Below are 19,495 nucleotides of genomic sequence, written 5' to 3' on the forward strand. Positions count from 1 at the left end.
CATGTTTTAATTTAGTTCTGTTGTTGAACTGCACCGTGTTTAAGTTTCAGTGTCTGTGTGACTCTGGGAGCTACGCTGCGGTGCAACAGTATCTCTCTTTCTCTATCGTTTGGGCTTTATCTTACTGCAGGTTCTGCCCTCGTGAAAAGAGAAACAAAATATCGTCTGTTCATAATATGAGCTTTAGATACTAGTTTCTGTGTGGCTCAAATTTGAAACTTAACTCATATTATGTTTCTTTGTTTAACAGCAGCTGGAAGAACACGCCATTATAGAAGAGGAACCTATACTTGGATGTTTTGTACTGAAGAGATACATTTTGTTTTATTCATTTATATTTGTTCAATATAATTCACGTTAATTTCATAGTCACTACATTCAGTTATGTTATTGTCAAACCATAGGCTACATAACACTTTGTATGAATCCTGAGTTTTATAGCAGCTTGTAAGTGGTATTAAATTTTGTGGATTAAAAAAGACAAACTCTTACACAAGAAGTCTCATGATTGCACACTGGTTCTGCTGAATGGTTGTAAATAATTGATACACTTTAAATTTTGATAATCGAAAAAAGATAAACGCAATAAAGCTTCAAGCTTATCAAAGTTTCACCATTAACATTTAATTTATTAAAAGTGACTGGGGCTAGTTGGCACAAAAGCTACAAACTATAATTTGATTTCTTGACTGATTTTGGATGTTTTGTAACTTCCTGTAGATGTTGAGTAAATAAGCAAACACACAAAAAAACTGAGTTTTTAACGTATTAGGGAAAATTTGTTTTTCATAATTGTCTTTGCAAGTTTTCAAAGGTGTGTTATAGATTGCAATTTTATACAACTTAATTTACTTGCATATTTAATGTCTTGTGTGTCATAATTGTTTCACTTTTGCTTAAAAGATAAAAATAGTCTAGCATCTGATGCCATTGTCATTGTTAATCATGCATGATGTTTAGAGTTTGAACCTCATAACCCACTTTTGAGGGAGGTTTTTCCTGAAGGGCAATGTATGTTCAGTAAACAGATTTACAAGTCTCCCCAGGTGTACGTAGTTGTACAGTCAGACGGTAAGGTTTCACTGACTGTGTCCCACCAAATATAAGTTTAAAGTCCGGTTCTCCTGCATCTTCGGGCCAGACCAGACGGAATCGCCGCAGCACTGTGACCAGGATGAGGAAGAGCTCCATGCGAGCTAGATTTTCTCCTAAACACACACGAGATCCTAGAGAATAAAGTAAATGTACGAAACGTTATAACAAACACACTGTTCATTCTGGTCCCACTTTGTATTAAGTGGCATTAAGTCCTAGGTACTTACATCAAAAAAAGCTAATATTGTATTGCAAAGCTTTTGCTGCTATTGAGGTGGAATAAGAGTAAAGTTAGTGACAGTTTTGGTGGGTATGGGTAGGATTACAAGGATTCTCCGCCCCAAAATGAAAATTTTGCCATTAATCACTTACGCCCGTGTCGTTCCAAACCCGTAGAAGCTTTGTTCGTTTAGGAACACTATTTAAGAGATTTTGGATGAAACCCTGGAGGCCTGAGTATTCTCGTCGATTCATAGCGTTATGGTTGAACCACTGATGGTAGATGGACTATTCTGATTGTGTCATACTTTTCTGGACCTGGACACTGTTATTGACTCCCGTTTTTCATCCAAAATATCTTAAATTGTTTTCTGAAAACAAACAAAGCTTTTACGGGTTTGAAACGACATGGGGGTAAGTGATTAACGATAAAATTTTCATTTTGAGGTGGAGTATCCCTTGGGTGGGTTAAGTTGTAAGGGATAGGTCAACAGTGTAATTATACATATATAATTATACAATTATTATAATTATAAAATATAGGTACAATGTAAAATCATGAAAGAATACCATAAGTGCTTAGTACCAAATTATAAATTTAAATGTAAGTATATACACTGAACAAAATTATAAATGCAACACTTTTGTTTTTGCCCCCATTTTTCATAAGCTGAACTCAAAGATCTAAGACTTTTTCTATGACACAAAAGGCCTGTTTCTCTCAAATATTGTTCACAAATCTGTGTTAGTGAGCACTTCTCCTTTGCCGAGATAATCTATACACCTCACAGGTTTAGCATATCAAGATGCTGATTAGACAGCATGATTATTGCTCAGGTGTACCTTAATCTGGCCACAATAAAAGGCCACTCTAAAATGTGCAGTTTTACTGTATTGAGGGATCCGGGGGAGGTCCGAAAACCAGTCAGAATCTGGTGTGACCACCATTTGCCTCACGCAGTGCAAAACATCTCCTTCACATAGAGTTGATCAGGTTGTTGATTGTGGCCTGAGGAATGTTGGTCCACTCCTTCAATAGCTGTGTGAAGTTGCTGGATATTGGCAGGAACTGGAACACGCTGTCGTATACGCCGATCCAAAGCATCCCAAACATGCTCAATGCGTGAGATGCCAAGCAAGAACTGGGATTTTTTCAGCTTCCAGGAACTGTGTACAGTTCATGTTGATGACAGTTCATGTCATCCTTGCAACATAGGGCTGTGCGTTATCATGCTGCAACGTGAGGTGATTGTCGTGGATGAATGGAACAACAGTGGGCCTCAGGATCTCATCACGGTATCTCTGTGCATTCAAAATGCCATCAATAGAATGCAACTATGTTCGATGTCCACAACATACACCTGCCCATACCATAACCCCACCGCCACCATGGGCCACTCGATCCACAATGCTGACATCAGCTAAACACTCGCACAACGCCATACATGCTGTCTGCCATCTGCCCTGTACAGTGAAAACCAGGATTCATATGCGAAGAGAAGGTGTCTCCAAAGTGCCAGACACCATCGAATGTGAGCATTTGGCCACTCAAGTCGCTTACAATGACGAATTGCAGTCAGGTCGAGACCCCAATGAGGACGACGAGCATGCAGATGAGCTTCCCTGAGACGGTTTCTGACAGTTTGTGTAGAAATTATTTGGTTATGTAAACCGATTGTTGCAACAGCTGTCCGGGTGGCTGGTCTCAGACGATCTTGGAGGTGAAGATGCTGGATGTGGAGGTCCTGGTCTGGTGTGGTTACACGTGGTCTGCGATTGTGAGGCGGTTTGGGTGTACTGCCAAATTCTCTGAAATGCCTTTGGAGATGGCTTATAGTAAAGAAATGAACATTCACTTCACGGGCAACAGCTCTGGTGGACATTCCTGCAGTCAACATGCCAATTGCATGCTCCCTCAAAATTAGCAACATCTGTGGCATCGTGCTGTGTGATAAAACTGCACATTTTAGAATGACCTTTTATTGTGGCCAACATTAAAAATGTTATTAAAGTACTGTATTGTTATTGTCACACTATTGGCTCGTGTAAAATGTGAAATCAAACAGCTCAAGGACTTCCACCACTGGCACTAATAGGCTAAATGAGTGCTACTGAAAAATATCCACTGTGTTTAATCATTTAAAGACCTCATTACACAGTGTAGTAAAACATTTATAACATACCTGCAGAGAATGGCATGAATGCATTGGGCTTCACAAATTCCCCCTTATCATTCAAGAAGTTTTGAGGGTTAAATTCATCGGGAAACTTCCATTGACCTTTTTCTCTGAGAGCAGATGACAGATAAGGGATGATAATTGTCCCCTATAAGAGAAGATGTTTTTTTTTTACAAAATAATCAATAATCAATGACCCTTTACAGTAAAGATGCTGTTTAGGGGTTGCAATGTATAGTTTGGTAATGGATTGATTTGTTAAGATTAAATTATGGGTAGTTGTTCTTAATTACTCTTTCTTTCATATCATATATATATAAATGTGTGTGTGTGTGTGTGTGTGTGTGTGTGTGCCATTGTAACACAACTGTAATATGATGAAGCAGCTGTTTCCATTCAGTAATTATAGTAAATGTCACCTTTGGGATGTTGTAGCCCTGGAGCTGAGTGTTGGTTGTAGCGGTGTGAAACAGACTAAGTGGAGCAATGTCACCGACACGCTGACCCTCATGAATCACCGCTTGAACATAAGGCATGGCGTTTCTGTCCTCAAATGTGACATGTTCACGATCACCAAGCACTTCATCAATCTCCCGCTGACATTGTTCTGAAAATGTATAAATAGATGTTAATAGACAGAAGTACACTGCTTATAAACAATTCACAAAAATAAAACACAAAAATAAAATAATTGTATTAATAATGGATGCTGCACACTGGTGGTGGATGAGGAGATACCCCCTGACAAATGTAAAGTGCTTTGAGTGCCAGAACAGCAAAAACTGTTAAATCCTGTGCAGTCCATGAGGATGAGATACTCTGTAGTACTTTAAACAGCTGGGTGGACACACAGGATTCTGACCGTTTCTTTTGATATTGACCCCCTCTTTATTCCAGAAATGTTAACTCATTATTACATTTCTGTTCATCAAATGCTTGTAGATCTTGTTCAGTTTATGTCTTAGCTGTTGAATATTTTTATGTTCATAGAAATATTTTGCACCTGCAATGAAAGTTGCTGTAAATACAAGCAGGGCATATATATATATATATATATATATATATATATATATATTTTTTTTTTTTTTTTTTTTTTTGAGTTTTTTTTTTTTCATCTAAATAATTTACTCTGATATGCAAAAATGTTTTTAGTATAAAAACTCTCAATAAAATGAAGGGATCTGACACATCTTACCCACATTCCTTACCCTGTATGTGAGTGTGACTCATCAAATAGAGCGTTAAAGTGCGCAGTGTGTTAGAGGTTGTTTCAGTTCCAGCCGCAAACAGGTCAAACAGCAAAGTGACCATCTGTGAGTCGTCAAATGTGGTGCGTTGATCTGCTCTCTGAAAACGAAACGATCCACAAACAAAGAATGTTAAACTCATATTGTGCTGATAAATTCCAATAAAAACATGTAACACACACAAAGACATATGAGTATATCTTACTTTCTCTATCTCCTCCAGGTAACAGTCAATCAGGTCTCTGGGCTCTCCGGTAACACGTGACTTCTTGTGCTCATCCACAACCTTAAGAATGTGATTTTTAATTTCCCCATAATACTGAAAAGCCTTGCAGAATGGCAGTGGGAAAATCCTTAACACTGGGGCTATTTCGTAAAGCTGCAAATCAAAAATAAAATTGGATTCTGTCTGTCAACAGTCTACCCATTCGTGTACAAATTACAGTCTCTACTACATATTATTTATTTTGATAGCAGCAATACTGTAAATTTAAACTTTATATATATATATAAACAGCAGTAGAGTATAAAAAGCATACGTTTATGTAAATAGCCTTTAGCAACAAGGCAGGCTATTAGCACTCAGTGTAAATAAACAGTGTCTTTACTTTTCATTGTATTTACCATTGCCCATTGTCCAATGATAATCTTAGTAAGTTTTTCAATGCTTGAGATCAATATCTGGAAATATTCATCCTGATAATTGAAACGTGAGCCAAAAATGATTGAGGCAATAACGTTTGAAGCAGCTTGGTGGTACAGATGTTCAGGGTCAATGGACTTTCCTGGCAGGGATGTAGAGATAAAAGAGATGTTTTCCATTCTTGAAGCTGAATATTTTCTGGCAATTTTTAAGATCATAACAATGCCTATATTCACACATTAGAAACTGAACATGTGATTGCATTACTGGACTATGTACATATAAAAATTAAAAGTGTCACAGATAAGGAGAACGTATATACCAACAGATTCCTTCAAATGTGAGCAGATATATTTGACCTCCTCTAGAATCCTCTTCTCCATACTTTTCTTTCCAAGGCCAAAGTCCCTTAGTGTGGTCAGAGCAAAGCGTCGATGTTCCCGCCAACTTTCTCCATAATCTGCCATGATCACCCCTAAACAAACATAGTAATCAGCCAGGAAGCCTTTAAGCCCAACTGGAAGAGTTCCAAGCTTAATTTGTATCATATTCCCTGCTGAATGCAATGCACTTATCTGTGTTATATAGTAGTATGCTGGCTGTATTTGGTTTATACTGCATTACCTTTGCTATTTGTTACATGACTGACCATCATGTTGTCTGATCTGCCAGCAAACTCCACCGCTTGTGTGATCAGAGCCTCCCTGATCATTTTCTGACCTGTCAACACCACTGCTGGCTGGCTGCCAATGAACAGCCCATAGATGGACCCATAGCGCTGAGCAAACTGCACAAAAACATTCATGTTAAAGAGCACAGACTCACAGCAGCATGTTTTTCATGTTATACTGTATGAACAAATTCTGATTTCCTTTCATTGCTTGTTTCCAGCAAATTTTTCATTTATTTCACTATGAGTTTTATACCAATAAAAATGTATTGTTAATGCAGCAGTCTCCATCTTATGTGTGTTTAAAAATGATGCGCTTAAAGTACCTTGTCGAAGTCCTTTAACGGGTTTGTGTGGTCCAGTTGAAGCAGATTTCCAAAAAATGGAACAGGAGTGGGTCCAGGGGGGAAGTTTTTAGGTCGTCGAATTCTGAATTGCAAGTACAGAAGAAAGAGTCCGAGACACAACAGAACAAGTGCGGTCAACATGATTAGTGATCTACTGGACGGCCCGTCTGAAACCTGCTATTTAATGAAGACGGAGAACTGATACGCATGCACACAAAACTTCCTCTTTAAACTCTGCTGAACTTTTTAAACTTTGTTGAACCTGAGTCAGGAAACACTGATTATGTAGGTGAAAAGGTAAACTTTAATTTGGAGTATGGGTGACACGTTAATGATACTTACACCAGAGGTCAATGTCAATACTCATGATAAATTTGTTCCTGAAAGTTCATTTTACGTAAACAGGCACTATGACACTGTCCAAGTTTGTGTTGCATTAACACATTATTAGTTACATTTCTGTTTCTGGCTAAATATTGTGGAGACTAAAACTAAATTGTATTTTCAGTCTAGTTTAGTTTCTTATATTTGAAGTATAAGATATTTGTGAGGCTTTATGATCACATGAGCTCTTTGAAATGCACAAAAGAGCTTAAAATGAATTAAACTGTCATAGTACTGAAATGGCATTATGTTTAACTGGTACCTTTCCAATTTTATGCACCATGACTCACCATTGTCTGTACCTACTCCAGAGAGCCACGATCTCAATCAAGCTAAGAATAAGCCAATGTTCAGCTTTCAGCATCAGGTATTCTTAAAATAAAATGAACTGACAAAAAGAAGCTTATTTCACAAATGAACTTTGCGACTGAACACTACTCTGTGACTTGTGCAGTCAACATAGGCCCGCTTGGCACATTGCACAGCAAATTGTTTTTAGACTGTGCTGTTGGTTTTTGGCTTATCATAGTGAGATAGTACGTCCTTCAGCATTGGGATGGTTTTTTTATTTTATTTTTTTACCTAAAAAAACCCTTTAACCTACAAAAAAGGGCAGTGAATGTTTTTAATTTAATTATATCATATGAAGTCTTTTTTTTTTTTGTTAAGATACATGAAATTCTTTCAGGAATTGTAGTTGATTCTACAAGATTTTAAAAACTATGTTAAGCTATAAATTTTACTGGCTTACCTCCAAAACAACATTTAGACCTCTTGGATCAGGACAATTATGCTATATTATAATGACGAACAAGTGTTTAGGAAAGAGTTAGTGGTAGTTCTGTGTGGGTTAGGAGAAATACATTCTTAAAAATAATTTTCTTCTTTTTTTCTTCATCATTAACGATTGTCTTTAAGTTCTGTTGTATCCTAAAATACTTTTGGTATCTGTTAGTTTGTTTTGGACAAGAGAAACCTAAAAACCCTTTTAAGGTCTAATTGCGTAAAATACATATTTGTATGTTGCTATGATTTATTGTTATTTTTATTGCTATCAAAAATCTAAATGTTGAATATTGTACAGACAAGTTAATTCAAAATGAAAAGCTTTACATTTGTCTTTGCAGTGCAGTCATGTTCGTGACGAGTTGGCGACAAGTCCTTTTTTGGTATCTGTGACGCATTTTCAAAGCGACGGAAACGTGTTCGCGAGCGCTGATGTGTATTTTGCTTGGGTATCATCTAGTAGTTGTTCGGGTTTGAAGATCATTCTTTAAAATAAAATTAAAATCAGATCCGTTAGTTTTTTTAGATGCCTAAAGAGAAAGTCGTTATCAGGTGAAATAGTCGAACGAGAAGGAAAACTCGGGGGAGATGGCGGTATGAGACAAGCCTGACTAGCTTTTAAAACAGAAACATGATTAATAACTGTGTCTTTAAATGCTTCCATGTGATAGCTGCATATTCTGACTGGCGAGATTGTGATTTTCTGTGTGTCAGTGCTGTCTTGTTAAGCAATATGTCTCTCGTTAGCCGAAAGGGAAAGTTGGAACCAAAGGCAAGAAACAAATCCTTGAAGAGAACCAGGGTTCTCTGAAGTTCTACAGCAGAATCATCCTGGGAGCAAACGTAAGACATGCGTCCGAGTCTCACTGTGCCTCTGTACATGCTCACTGTTAACATTAAAGACACATTTTAATGGATGTATTGGTGTTGTATTCTTTCAGACTATTTATGCAGTGGTCAATCTCTTGCTCTTTTATAACTCATCTACATTTTGGACATGGGTAAGTCAGAGTATGAAGTGAATAAGAGCATCATGACTTTTGCATTCAGTTGTGTGTATGAGCAAATCTTGCAAATGCTGCAGCCATATCTACATGTGACAAATAGACTAGGTGTTTTCAATCTTTTAGATGTCATTGACCCCCATAATTAGCCTTATATGAGGTGCCCCATTCTAAAATATAAACCGCATATACTATATAAATGTATATTTTTTTGTGTATAATGACCCAGTTTGTACTGGACAAAACTTTACTTTGTATTGTGTTATACTATTATGTTTTTTTTCCCTAATCAGTTTTGTACATTAATGAAAGGAGTATTATTTACATTTCAATCTTATTTGTTTTTAATCTTTTTGTGTGTGTGTGTGTGTGTGTATTTATTTTATACTTTTGAAACTGCTCTTCTCTAAACTTTTTTTATGGCCCCTCTAGCACTCCCTTGCGGACCCCAGTTTGAAAAACCCTGATATAGACAGCAATATCCATTTCTTTACATCTATGGCTTTGCTTAATTTTTTTTATTTAGACGACTGTATATGGGGTTTTAAGTCAACAGTGAGATTATAAACTTTTGGCGGTTTCCAATATTTTGGTAAATGTAATTCACTTCCCTCTTTGTCTCCTTTGTACCAGTTCTTTCTAATGTTCGCAGTGGCAATCTACATCGGCGGCTACAAATCTATGTCAGCAATGGCCCAACCTGCATTTGCTGAAGATGGTGCCTTGATGGATGGAGGGATTGATCTTAATATGGAACAGGGCATGGCAGAGTGAGTGGGATGTTTAATCTGTTTATTTATTCCCCCTTTGTATGTGTATTTTCAGACAGTGCTGCTAATTACTCTTCATAACCATAACTGTTTTTTTTTTATTTTTATGTATTGACATGCAGACACCTGAAGGATGTGATACTTCTTACTGCTATTGTTCAGGTCCTCAGCACTCTGTCATCCTACTTCTGGTACTTCTGGCTGTTGGTGAGACTAATTGCTCTGATTGTGATACCTTTGAGGTTTCACGATTACATTTTTACTGAAACCGTATCATTTGCTTTCTCTTCACACCAGGCACCTGCAAGGGCTTTGCATTTATTGTGGGTGAGCTTCCTGGGCCCCTGGTTTTCTGCCGAAACACAGGCAGCCCCTGAAGAGAACGAGAAGAATGAAAAGAAACAGAGGCGTCAGGAAAGACGACAGATGAAGAAATTCTAGAGCTGTCCATGTTTTTTTTTTTATACATTTATTGAACAATTACAAAGAACACGTGATCTAAATTACTCGGAGATATTTGTTATGACAGGTTAGTCCAGACCATAGATGAGCACTGTAAAGTGTCTTTGACTTTTGCTCTCTTGTCATGAACTGCTCCGTCCTTTCCAGCTCTTTGGTTCCTTTCTCTTACTTTGTCCATCTTACAATCTTTAGCTCAGGTATGCCTCTGAGGGGGGCTCCACAAGTGAGTTAAACTCACACAAAATTCAGTTGCTTACTATGGTGAGCTTTCATATCATAGTTTCAATTGCTGTTGAGTACTTTTCAGCAGGTGCAGCTACATGGCCCATTTCCCCTCAGAAAGGTAGACCTGAGGCTGTATGAGCTTCACCAACCGTGTGACATTTCACAGCACTTGAGTTCAGCTTGTGGAATTCCCTCTAGGGCCTTTCAGAAAATATGATTTTTATTATTCTGTATCGGGGGGATCATGTGCTGATTCTGTATCAACATTGATTATATCTGACATGTTGTGTTCTGGTGAAGCTACAGGTGCAGCCTGGTGCTGCCTTGAGGGAACACAAAGTAGATAAGGATAAAAAAATAATAATCGAATGATAATTGATGTAACATTTTAGTGAACTATTTCAATGGACTAAAGAAATTAGCAAAACTGCGTCTTGACAACCTGATAAAAAAAAAATAAGTTGCTTCATCTGAAATTTATGGAGACCCAACGATTATAAATAAACTATTATAAAATGAGTTGATGTGAATTTTCTTTTAAAATTTATATAATCATTCCTCATTTGGATCCAGTCCTGGATGAGCATAGGATAGTGGGATCATTCGGGCAACATTCCTGGAGGCTGTCCCAACACAACATGCTTTAATGTCAAGCAGACTTGATTCAACTTGTGAGCTTTATTTAAAGAGCTGAAATATATTAGATGATTACTGTTGAGGGGGCCGCCGAATTAGGCAGGAAGTTCTTTTGAATCCTGATAACCCACGGTGCTGTACAATTTGGATGTTTCCCTTGTTTGAACTTCAGGTTGGAACATCAGCTAAGTGACTTGAAATAAATCAGATGTGTTAAATCATGAGTATCAAACTCAGTTCCTTTTGGGTCACATCCCTGCAGAGTTTAGATGCAACCCTAATTAAATGCACCTGGTCCAACTAATCAAGTCCTTCAGGCTTATTTGAAAACTACAATGTATGTATGTTTGCGCAGGGTTGCAAACAAACTCTTCAGGGCTGTGGCCTTCCAGGAACTGAGCTTGACACCCCTGTGTTAAAGGCTGCTGCAGAACCTCAGGACTGAGACCAAGACGTGAATCCAATGCGCATGCGCAAGATGAAATGCGCGCACTCGAATCTTGTTTCTTTAACTAATCTTTTTTTCCCATTAGTGCTGATCTGATCTGTCTGTCAGCAGGCTGCAGCAGTAATGAGAGTCCCTATTTAACTCGGACTGACCGTCACCAACACAAGCAAGGTAAGAACTGTTGCTAAGCTACCGCTAACTTAGTTAGCAACCAATCAGAAACATGACAATAGCAACATTGAAGTGTGTGAAGTGGGTCGATGTTTGTCGGTCGAGTGTTTATCGTCAACTTTCATCTCATAAATAAACGCCAACGGTTCCTGGACTTTAACAGCAGATAAGATAATCAAGTAAATGCAGGATCTTTGTTTACAGTTCAGAGGAGTTTGTTGGCTAACGTTACTTCGTGAAGCTAGCGGAAAGTTGCCAGACAACAACAACGCGTTTAAGTCGCTAACGTTAACCAGTTAACGTTACGTTGTCTATCATTGTGATTTGTTAGTAAAGCCTTTAACGGGGTTTAAAATAAATAAGGATGGAAAAAAGATAGGTTGCTTACAAACCGTTCATGTTCACATAACGTACAAGCGCTAACGTTAGCTGTGATGCACGCTCGCGTGGCAAATCCTTCAGTTGGATATCATGCCTCGATGATTTATTTAATCTAGCACCAGTTTCGGACTGTATGTTGATGTATAAATGTGCGTATGTTTGTGTATAAATGTTTAGTTAGACTAAGGTTAGGTTTCAGCCACACGTGAAAGATCATAGTTTGAAACGGCGTTACATGATTGCTCTTTGTCCATAAACGCATTGCATTTGAGCGCTTTCTCATGATAAACATGATTTTACATCGAATAATTGCTTTAAATTGAGTTATATGAGCTCTAAAGAACAATATGCTTTTACTGTTGGGGTACGTGACATTACCCCTACCTGGGACAAAGAAAGAAGCCACTTAATATAATAACAAGGCACAAACCAATTGAAAAAGATTAGGCTGGAAATTGCATATTTATTCATACAGACATACGAATGTATTCTAGTTTAGTTGCTGATATTATAATTGTCTTTTAGTTTTTCATATTTCAAATTTTAAAAACAATAGTCTACAAGTTCCACGTTAATGTAGGCACAAAAGCTTTGATTTTCAATGTTGCAGATCTTTATTTTTCAGATACATAAAATTACATCAGTGTGAAATTAACCTCAAGACTTTTGACTGATTAAATGTTAAATGCTATTCAGATTAAATGGATCATTAAATGTTTTCAAGACAAAAAAAAAAAAAAAGCTGGGATTTTGTAAAAATACTTGCAATAAAAAGAAAAGCAAGTTCATGAAATGGTTTAATAATAATTTATGTCTTTTGTCTATATCAAACTTCACCCATGTTCGATCTAATCTGACCTGAACTCTAAAAGTCATGAAAGGTCAAGGATGAAAAGGTACACTTTTGGCATAGTGGTTTGTTGTCCTGAAGTTTAAAGTGCTTGTTATGCTCGTCATTTACTCTGTTCTCATTTTAACAGATGGACAGAGAAGATCAAGTAAATCCATCACATTCATAACATTTATGTGTTGGTGGAATGAGCAGAGTGAGTTGACTCCATCGCACAATCATCACGATGGCTCTCACCAACACCACGATAACGTCGTGGAAACTGCGTGAGTATAAATTCCTGGCCGTGAGTCAGCAGAATGTTTTAAATAGTCAAGATCTCGGTTTAAAGTTGTGGTGAATGTGACTGGCATTTATTTTTTCGTGCATGTTGTTCAGAGGAGATTGTGGCTCACTCCAGCAATGTGTCTTCACTGGTGTTGGGGAAAGCGTCTGGGCGCCTGCTGGCCACTGGCGGTGAGGACTGCAGAGTTAATATATGGGCTGTCAGCAAACCAAACTGCATTATGGTAAAACTCTCTCCGTTAAATGTTTATTTGAGTTTCTCACAACTATTTGATGCAGTGTATGTCTGTTGTGTAGAGTCTGACGGGCCACACCAGCCCTGTGGAGTGTATCCAGTTCAACAGTTCTGAAGAGCGTGTGGTGGCCGGTTCTCAGTCCGGCTCTCTCCGGCTTTGGGATTTGGAGGCTGCTAAAAGTATGCGGTTTGTGCTGCATCTTTTGCACTTTGGTTAACACAATTTCTAAATTAAGAAATGGGGATATTCTCTTAATCTTATCAGCTAAATAAAATGTGGAGCGTAAGTTGATCTCCAAAATCAAGAGAAGGTGTCCCCCTTTGTGTTATGTACTTGCGTCAAATTGTTAGGAAAAGACATGATTCAAAGTGGGTCTGAATTTAGAAGTTGTTATATTTTGAAGACCATAAAAAAAAAACATTCTGAGAAAAAAATAATTCAAGAAAATGTAAAATATTCGAATGGTCCTAAATATAGGCTTCATGTTATTTATTGTAAAATTGAGTCTTTAGGGTTATAGGGTGAAATAACTTTATTGACAGCCTATGAGATTCAACCAATCATTGTTCATTTTTAACTGATAACATGACAAAAATGTGTCTTTCTGCTTTTGAATTGATGTTCGGCTCACTAATGGGGCACCAGGTTAATATTTTATGTAGAGCAGGATTTAGAAAACGTAGTGAAATGGCATTCCTCTTGCTTTCTGGGATGATTAAATGAACCTGTTTGGTGGGAGAGGTCCCGTTGTGACCATTTCCACTCTGATCTCTGAAGACGTGTACAGGGGCCATCTGACCAGAAACACATTCTGAGATGGACAAATCGTTTAAAGTATGTTTATCCACAGCCTAATTCATTTCTTTTAAGTTCTGCGCACTTTGATGGGGCACAAGGCCAGTGTCTGCAGTCTGGACTTTCACCCCATGGGAGAATACCTGGCGTCTGGCTCCGTGGATAGCAATATTAAGGTGTGTTAAATGTATTTGACTTACAACTTTGAAGCTTTATAGATTAATCAAATAATTTGATTCTTACTCATTTACTTTGTTTTACTGAGATTGAGTATCTTTTCAAAGTTGAATTTTCGTTTTTTGTTTGTCTAGTTGTGGGATGTGAGAAGAAAGGGATGTGTGTTCAGATATAAGGCAAGTACAAGATGTTGTGTGTGTGTGTCTGTCTGTACAATCAGAAGCCAGGCTAATCACCCTTAACACTCGGTTGTGTCTGAGCACATGATTAATCTGTGGATTAGTGAGGAGCTCTCAATCTATCCTACTCTACTGTTTTGTGCAATGTTTTATTTTGTGTCTTGTGTTACAAGATTCAACCATTGGTTTATGCGCTTTCTTTAAAACGGGAAATTCATTGTGTTTAAAAGACTTTAAATGTAAAACCATTCAAATGTGCCAATAAAGCACTATATAACAATGTTTCTTTGCAGGGTCACACTCAGCCTGTGCACTGTCTAGCCTTCAGTCCTGATGGGAAATGGCTCGCTTCAGCCAGTGATGACAGCACAGTAAAGGTAAGAGCTATGCCGAACATCTCAATTTTGGACTTTATCTTGCCTTGTCAGATGAAGAAATAATAGTTTTTAATGTGTACTCTCATTCTGTTCCCCCATCTAGCTGTGGGATCTGATTGCAGGCAAGATGATCACTGAATTCACATCACACACCTCAGCAGTCAATGTTGTGCAGTTCCACCCCAATGAGTACCTGCTCGCCTCTGGGAGTGCAGATCGGTACTGTGTGTGTGTCTGTATAGAAATGTGGCTTAAATTATGTTCAGTGCTGCTTTTGCCCAGGTTTATTGTGGCACCCTCATTGTGTGATTTGTGTATTTGCTGCAGGACTGTTAAGCTGTGGGACCTGGAGAAATTCAACATGATTGGTTCATCAGAGGGCGAGACGGGAGTTGTGAGGTGATTTGTCTGGATATGTTTGTGTTTGTTTTTGTTCTCTGTTTAAACCCAAGCTGAATTCTTTATTTTATTTTATTTTTTTTCTCAGGAGTATATTGTTTAATCCTGATGGTAGCTGCTTGTACAGCGGCTCGGAGAACACACTACGAGTGTATGGCTGGGAGCCTGACCGCTGCTTTGATGTTGTGCATGTAGGCTGGGGCAAAGTTTCTGACCTGGCCATCAGCAACAACCAAATGGTTTGTACTTTTATACATCTATTTTTTTTTTTATATTTTACATATAGACGTGAGTGGGAGCTGTACTATTTTATGAACTAGTGTTCCTCTTGCTTTCTGGGATGATTAAATGAACCTGTTTGGTGGGAGAGGTCCCGTTGTGACCATTTCCACTCTGATCTCTGAAGACGTGTACAGGGGCCATCTGACCAGAAACACATTCTGGGGAAACTCTTCTGGAGGAAAACGTTAAAAGGTGTTTTAACAGCGTCTGTCATCTGTCTCTTGAATAGATTGCGGTGTCCTACAGTCAAAATAACGTGAGCTGGTACGTTGTTGATCTCAGCCGAGTGAAGAAGTCAGGATCTGTGATCCAAGGGCTGATTCAGGACAAGCCGATCCCAGCTCCCACATCTGCACTGGGAACAACACTACGGCGGAATTACGAACGACCCACTACATCCTGCACTGGACAGGAGTGAGCTTTTTTTTTTGTCTTACGGATGTATCCTGCATACACTCATGTAGACCATAGAATGTCAGCATGGTGTTTTTACACTCACTGTAGCTTAAACAGGGCATGGAGTTTACCACTCTAAAGGTTCCTAGGGAATGTGTGCATTTTAAATATTTAGCTTGAATGCAGTTGCTTTTGATTTTTAAAAGCTTAAATCTAAGCGACTTAATTTCAAGGGTGTGTTAAATTGAATCTGTAAAGGCTTTTACGTTGTTACAAAAGTCTATTTCACATACTGTTCTTTTGACCTTTTTTATTCAAAGACTCCTGGAGAGACCTTTACAAATTAATGCAGCTCTTGTGCACATAAGGGACTTCAGAAATCATTAAAAAAACTTTTGAATTGTCTCTTAACATGTCATAAAATTGCAAAAACCAGGTTTGTCTAATGCATTTAATACTGCTGATCTTCTGTGCTTTGTGTAGGATGAAGCAGAGTTCAGAGGCCGATCGCCGGAGTCCAGAAGGAGAGAGGAGAAGTCCCAGCAGCGAGGATGAGAAGGAAGACAAAGAGAGCAGTGCAGAAATCACCAACCCAGAAGATTATAAAGAGATCTTTCAGCCACACAGTGTCATCTGTGAGTTTTAGTTGCACAATATTAGGTTAGGCAGTTTTCACCCATGCTGCTTCACTTGTGCCATGGTGTATATAATCTCATTTGCTTTTGTCTCTGGTCTGTCCTGTTCTGTTTTTCCATGCAGCACGTACGCCACCAAAAAGAACAGAACCTTTCCCAGCTCCTCTAGAGCACTCTTTCTCCGAGAGTGTACTTGAGAAACCTGGCCCGGCGGTTAAGATTGTAACTCCAGTAATAGACAGGGTAGGTTTTCTATTTCTTAAATGTCCCTTGATCAAGTACGTCCTAAGTGTAGGCTGTGATATTTGATGATTGTGTATTTTCAGGCAGGACAGTTAAAAGGTCCCATTACCTCCTCTACTCCAGTTCAAAGAGTGGAACCAACCGTGATCGCTGCTGTTCCCCGTCCAGTAGCAGTGGTGACCACTTCAGTGACCTCTCCCTCTCGTCCTGTGGTCACAACCACCAAACCTAAACCTTCTACAGGAATCATCCTCTCGACACGTAACGAGCCAATTGGCCTCAATGCAGGGGACTTCCTTTCTGTGAGTTCAATGGGTGTTTAACGTTACTGTCTAACACTATTGTTCCCTTAAGATGATTCCCTTGTATTATGCTGTGTTCGTGTCATGTATGAATTGCTGTAATTATTAGAATCTTGGCGCTGTTCCCAACCTTTTGATGATTTTCTGTTATTATGGTAATGTTCATAACCCTAAATGGATCCATGTGTGGGTTTGTTGTCAAATATAGCCAAATACTTAATCACTACCAATTCATCTCATACAAAATAGTCAATAACAGAGTCCGCTGTCAGCAGTCCAGGCCGCTATTCTTCTACTTAGCCCTAAAGGGTGCATGTTAGTACCCTAAGGTACATGATACCTAAAAGTTACCTTTTTAAAAGTATTTATACTGACCAATTCTGTAGCAGTTATGTAAAATGCTGAGTGATTCGGTTGAATACTGTTTTAACAGCATGTGCGAAATGCTAAAGCTGGCGCGATGGGAGATGAAGAGGCGTTAGCACAGATCAGGAAAGGGCATGACACCATGTGCGTAATGCTGACCAGTCGATATAAAAACCTGGACACAGTACGCTCTGTCTGGGCCAGTGGTGATGTCAAGGTAAGTGCAACAGCACTCAAGCTGATGAGCTTTGATAAATTGTGGGACAAATGAATCGTAATGAGATCCATTACTGGCTGATGGATACATTTACTGCGGCACATCGAAAATGTATTTGTAATGTAATCTAGTAAATGCTGTAATGGGCTATTATTGAAAGCAGCAGTACACTAAAAGCAGTGTTTGCGTTTCTTTCCCTGCATGTTGCCTAGACTTCACTGGATTCAGCTGTATCTATGAATGATCTTTCTATTGTGGTGGACGTCCTTAACATACTTAACCTCAAACCGTAAGCATCCACACACATTCTCGCTCACTTCTTAGCATAATTTTAGCAGAAGTTATAAGTTATTCTCTTTTAGTTCGCTGTGGAAATTGGACCTCTGCACGTCCATCTTGCCGCAGATTGAGGATTTGCTGCAGAGCAAATATGAAAGGTAACTTATTAGTGGTTATAACCTTAACTGTGCTGCAAAAGACTTGGTGAGCTGAGTGTATGTAACCCATCTGATAGGCAGGCCTGTCCGGCTATAATAATCTCTAAAGTGTATTTTGATGGACTGGGATGAGTTTTAACACCTTTTAAGACCCTATAATTATAAATTAAATTTATATACATACTGCATATACGATTATAGTTTAGTAAAATTACTGTGAAAATTATATTATGCTACTTTTTATTAAAGCATTAAATGGAAATTGTTCCATCACACACGGGTGTAAAATATTGGGTGTGTTTTATTTAAAATGTATGCTTCATGCTAACATTAGAATCAGGTGAGCGTTATGTCTCTTGTGCAGCACTTGTCTGGCTGTTAATAAATGACCTGCTTTCAAAAAGCATTTATGGATTTAAACAGGGAGCAGGTTTACATGGTTTTGAGATGACCATCTATCAACAATGTCTGGACAAGGTGATCAAGTAAAATTTCCTTGTCTTTCTACAGTTATGTACAGACTGGTTGTATATCTTTAAAGCTGATCGTGAAGCGTTTTTGGCCTTTAATCTCAGACACGCTGGCTGCTCCTCCATCTGTAGGAGTAGACATTACTCGAGAGGAGAGGTTAGTACACAACAACCACCCATACTGGTTTTTATTTTTTATTTTTTTTTATTTAGCTTGAGTCTCTGGGTTATTTATGCTTATCATTGATTTCTTTACATTCCTTATTCTCCGTTCACTGTGCTGACTGATCTACTAATGATTCTCAGTTTAACCAAACATATTCTGCCCATGGCTAACAATGTAACCACATAAGTTTAATTAAAGCAGAATGTTAGTTTATTTTGGCTTTTTTTTTTTTTTCGCGATTTTTAGAATGAGTTGTGTGTTCTCTGTGTGTTTAATATATAAAAATTTCTTCCAGGCATCAGAAATGTAAAGCATGCTATAAGCAGCTGAAGAACCTCAGTAATGTAGTGAAGAACCGGGCGGAGCAGGTTGGTCGTCATGGCAGCACTTTCAAAGAGCTACAGCTACTTATGGCCCCATTGGACTACTGACACACACACACACACACACACACACACATACAGTCAGAGACACGCACTCCTCAATCTCCCCACGCAAAGCTTGGTAATGACGAGGCAAAGTACTGGGCTCAGTGACTGAACTTGAATGGACTTTTCATCTAACACTTACGTGTGTGAGCTCTCGCAAGCACACTTGATTATTTATATAGGTTTTTGGTGGTTATTTTCCTAGTGGTTAAGTTTCTTTGTCTACATTTATTTGAAATACACAGCTTGTTTTTGTAAACACTAACAATAAAGAGGAAGAATTTACCAAAAACATTTACAATTTTTTATATATATATATATATATGCTTTGAATGCTTCATTCATTCTAAATGTGTGGTCAGATTTAATCAGTATGCAAAGTCTTTTCAATAGGAACCCATCTCATCAAGAGCTTTGGGTGAGGACAAAAGTTCCCTGAGCAGATCTTGCACATTTCTGAATTTGTCACATTGATCAGCTGAAAAATGCTTGGTTTGAGAGTAACTTGTGTAAGCAGTGCTTCATGTATCACTACGCTATTGAATGTATTTGCATGAACTGCAATAAATGCAATGCATTTTCGCCCTTAA

The 19,495-nt window shown here is 38.3% G+C and overlaps 3 protein-coding genes across 5 annotated transcripts; 2 read left to right on the plus strand and 1 right to left on the minus strand.

Annotated features, from left to right (window-relative positions):
• Positions 1-295: 295 nt before the first annotated feature.
• Positions 296-6,572, minus strand: LOC128017745 (cytochrome P450 2F2). Its single transcript, XM_052603222.1, has 9 exons — positions 6,378-6,572; positions 6,006-6,168; positions 5,704-5,856; positions 5,363-5,523; positions 4,944-5,117; positions 4,700-4,838; positions 3,911-4,098; positions 3,498-3,639; positions 296-1,226 (listed from the first exon to the last, which is right to left on the minus strand). The coding sequence occupies exons 1-9, from the start codon at positions 6,537-6,539 to the stop codon at positions 1,018-1,020; spliced, it is 1,491 nt and encodes a 496-aa protein (XP_052459182.1). The 5' UTR covers positions 6,540-6,572; the 3' UTR covers positions 296-1,017.
• Positions 6,573-7,951: 1,379 nt separating this feature from the next.
• On the plus strand, positions 7,952-10,548 carry LOC128017748 (transmembrane protein 208). The gene is made up of 6 exons (XM_052603228.1): positions 7,952-8,162; positions 8,316-8,411; positions 8,510-8,569; positions 9,206-9,342; positions 9,465-9,549; positions 9,640-10,548. Exons 1-6 carry the CDS (start codon positions 8,157-8,159, stop codon positions 9,781-9,783), a joined length of 528 nt encoding a protein of 175 aa, XP_052459188.1. The 5' UTR covers positions 7,952-8,156; the 3' UTR covers positions 9,784-10,548.
• A 475-nt stretch (positions 10,549-11,023) lies between these two features.
• Positions 11,024-19,495, plus strand: LOC128017746 (katanin p80 WD40 repeat-containing subunit B1). 3 transcript variants are annotated; one of them, XM_052603223.1, is made up of 19 exons: positions 11,024-11,284; positions 12,646-12,781; positions 12,894-13,024; positions 13,098-13,215; positions 13,907-14,007; positions 14,143-14,184; positions 14,481-14,564; positions 14,668-14,783; positions 14,892-14,963; positions 15,052-15,202; positions 15,475-15,659; positions 16,125-16,276; positions 16,401-16,519; positions 16,603-16,821; positions 17,255-17,404; positions 17,617-17,693; positions 17,767-17,841; positions 18,352-18,468; positions 18,773-19,495. In XM_052603223.1, exons 2-19 carry the CDS (start codon positions 12,742-12,744, stop codon positions 18,906-18,908), a joined length of 2,085 nt encoding a protein of 694 aa, XP_052459183.1. In that variant the 5' UTR covers positions 11,024-11,284; positions 12,646-12,741; the 3' UTR covers positions 18,909-19,495. The 3 variants fall into 3 exon arrangements, with proteins under 3 accessions (XP_052459183.1, XP_052459184.1, XP_052459185.1); XM_052603224.1 differs by lacking the exon at positions 11,024-11,284 and adding an exon at positions 11,318-11,463; XM_052603225.1 differs by lacking the exon at positions 11,024-11,284 and adding an exon at positions 12,543-12,561.

The sequence above is a fragment of the Carassius gibelio genome, chromosome A7 (genome assembly GCF_023724105.1).
Source record: "Carassius gibelio isolate Cgi1373 ecotype wild population from Czech Republic chromosome A7, carGib1.2-hapl.c, whole genome shotgun sequence".
NCBI lineage: Eukaryota > Metazoa > Chordata > Actinopteri > Cypriniformes > Cyprinidae > Carassius > Carassius gibelio.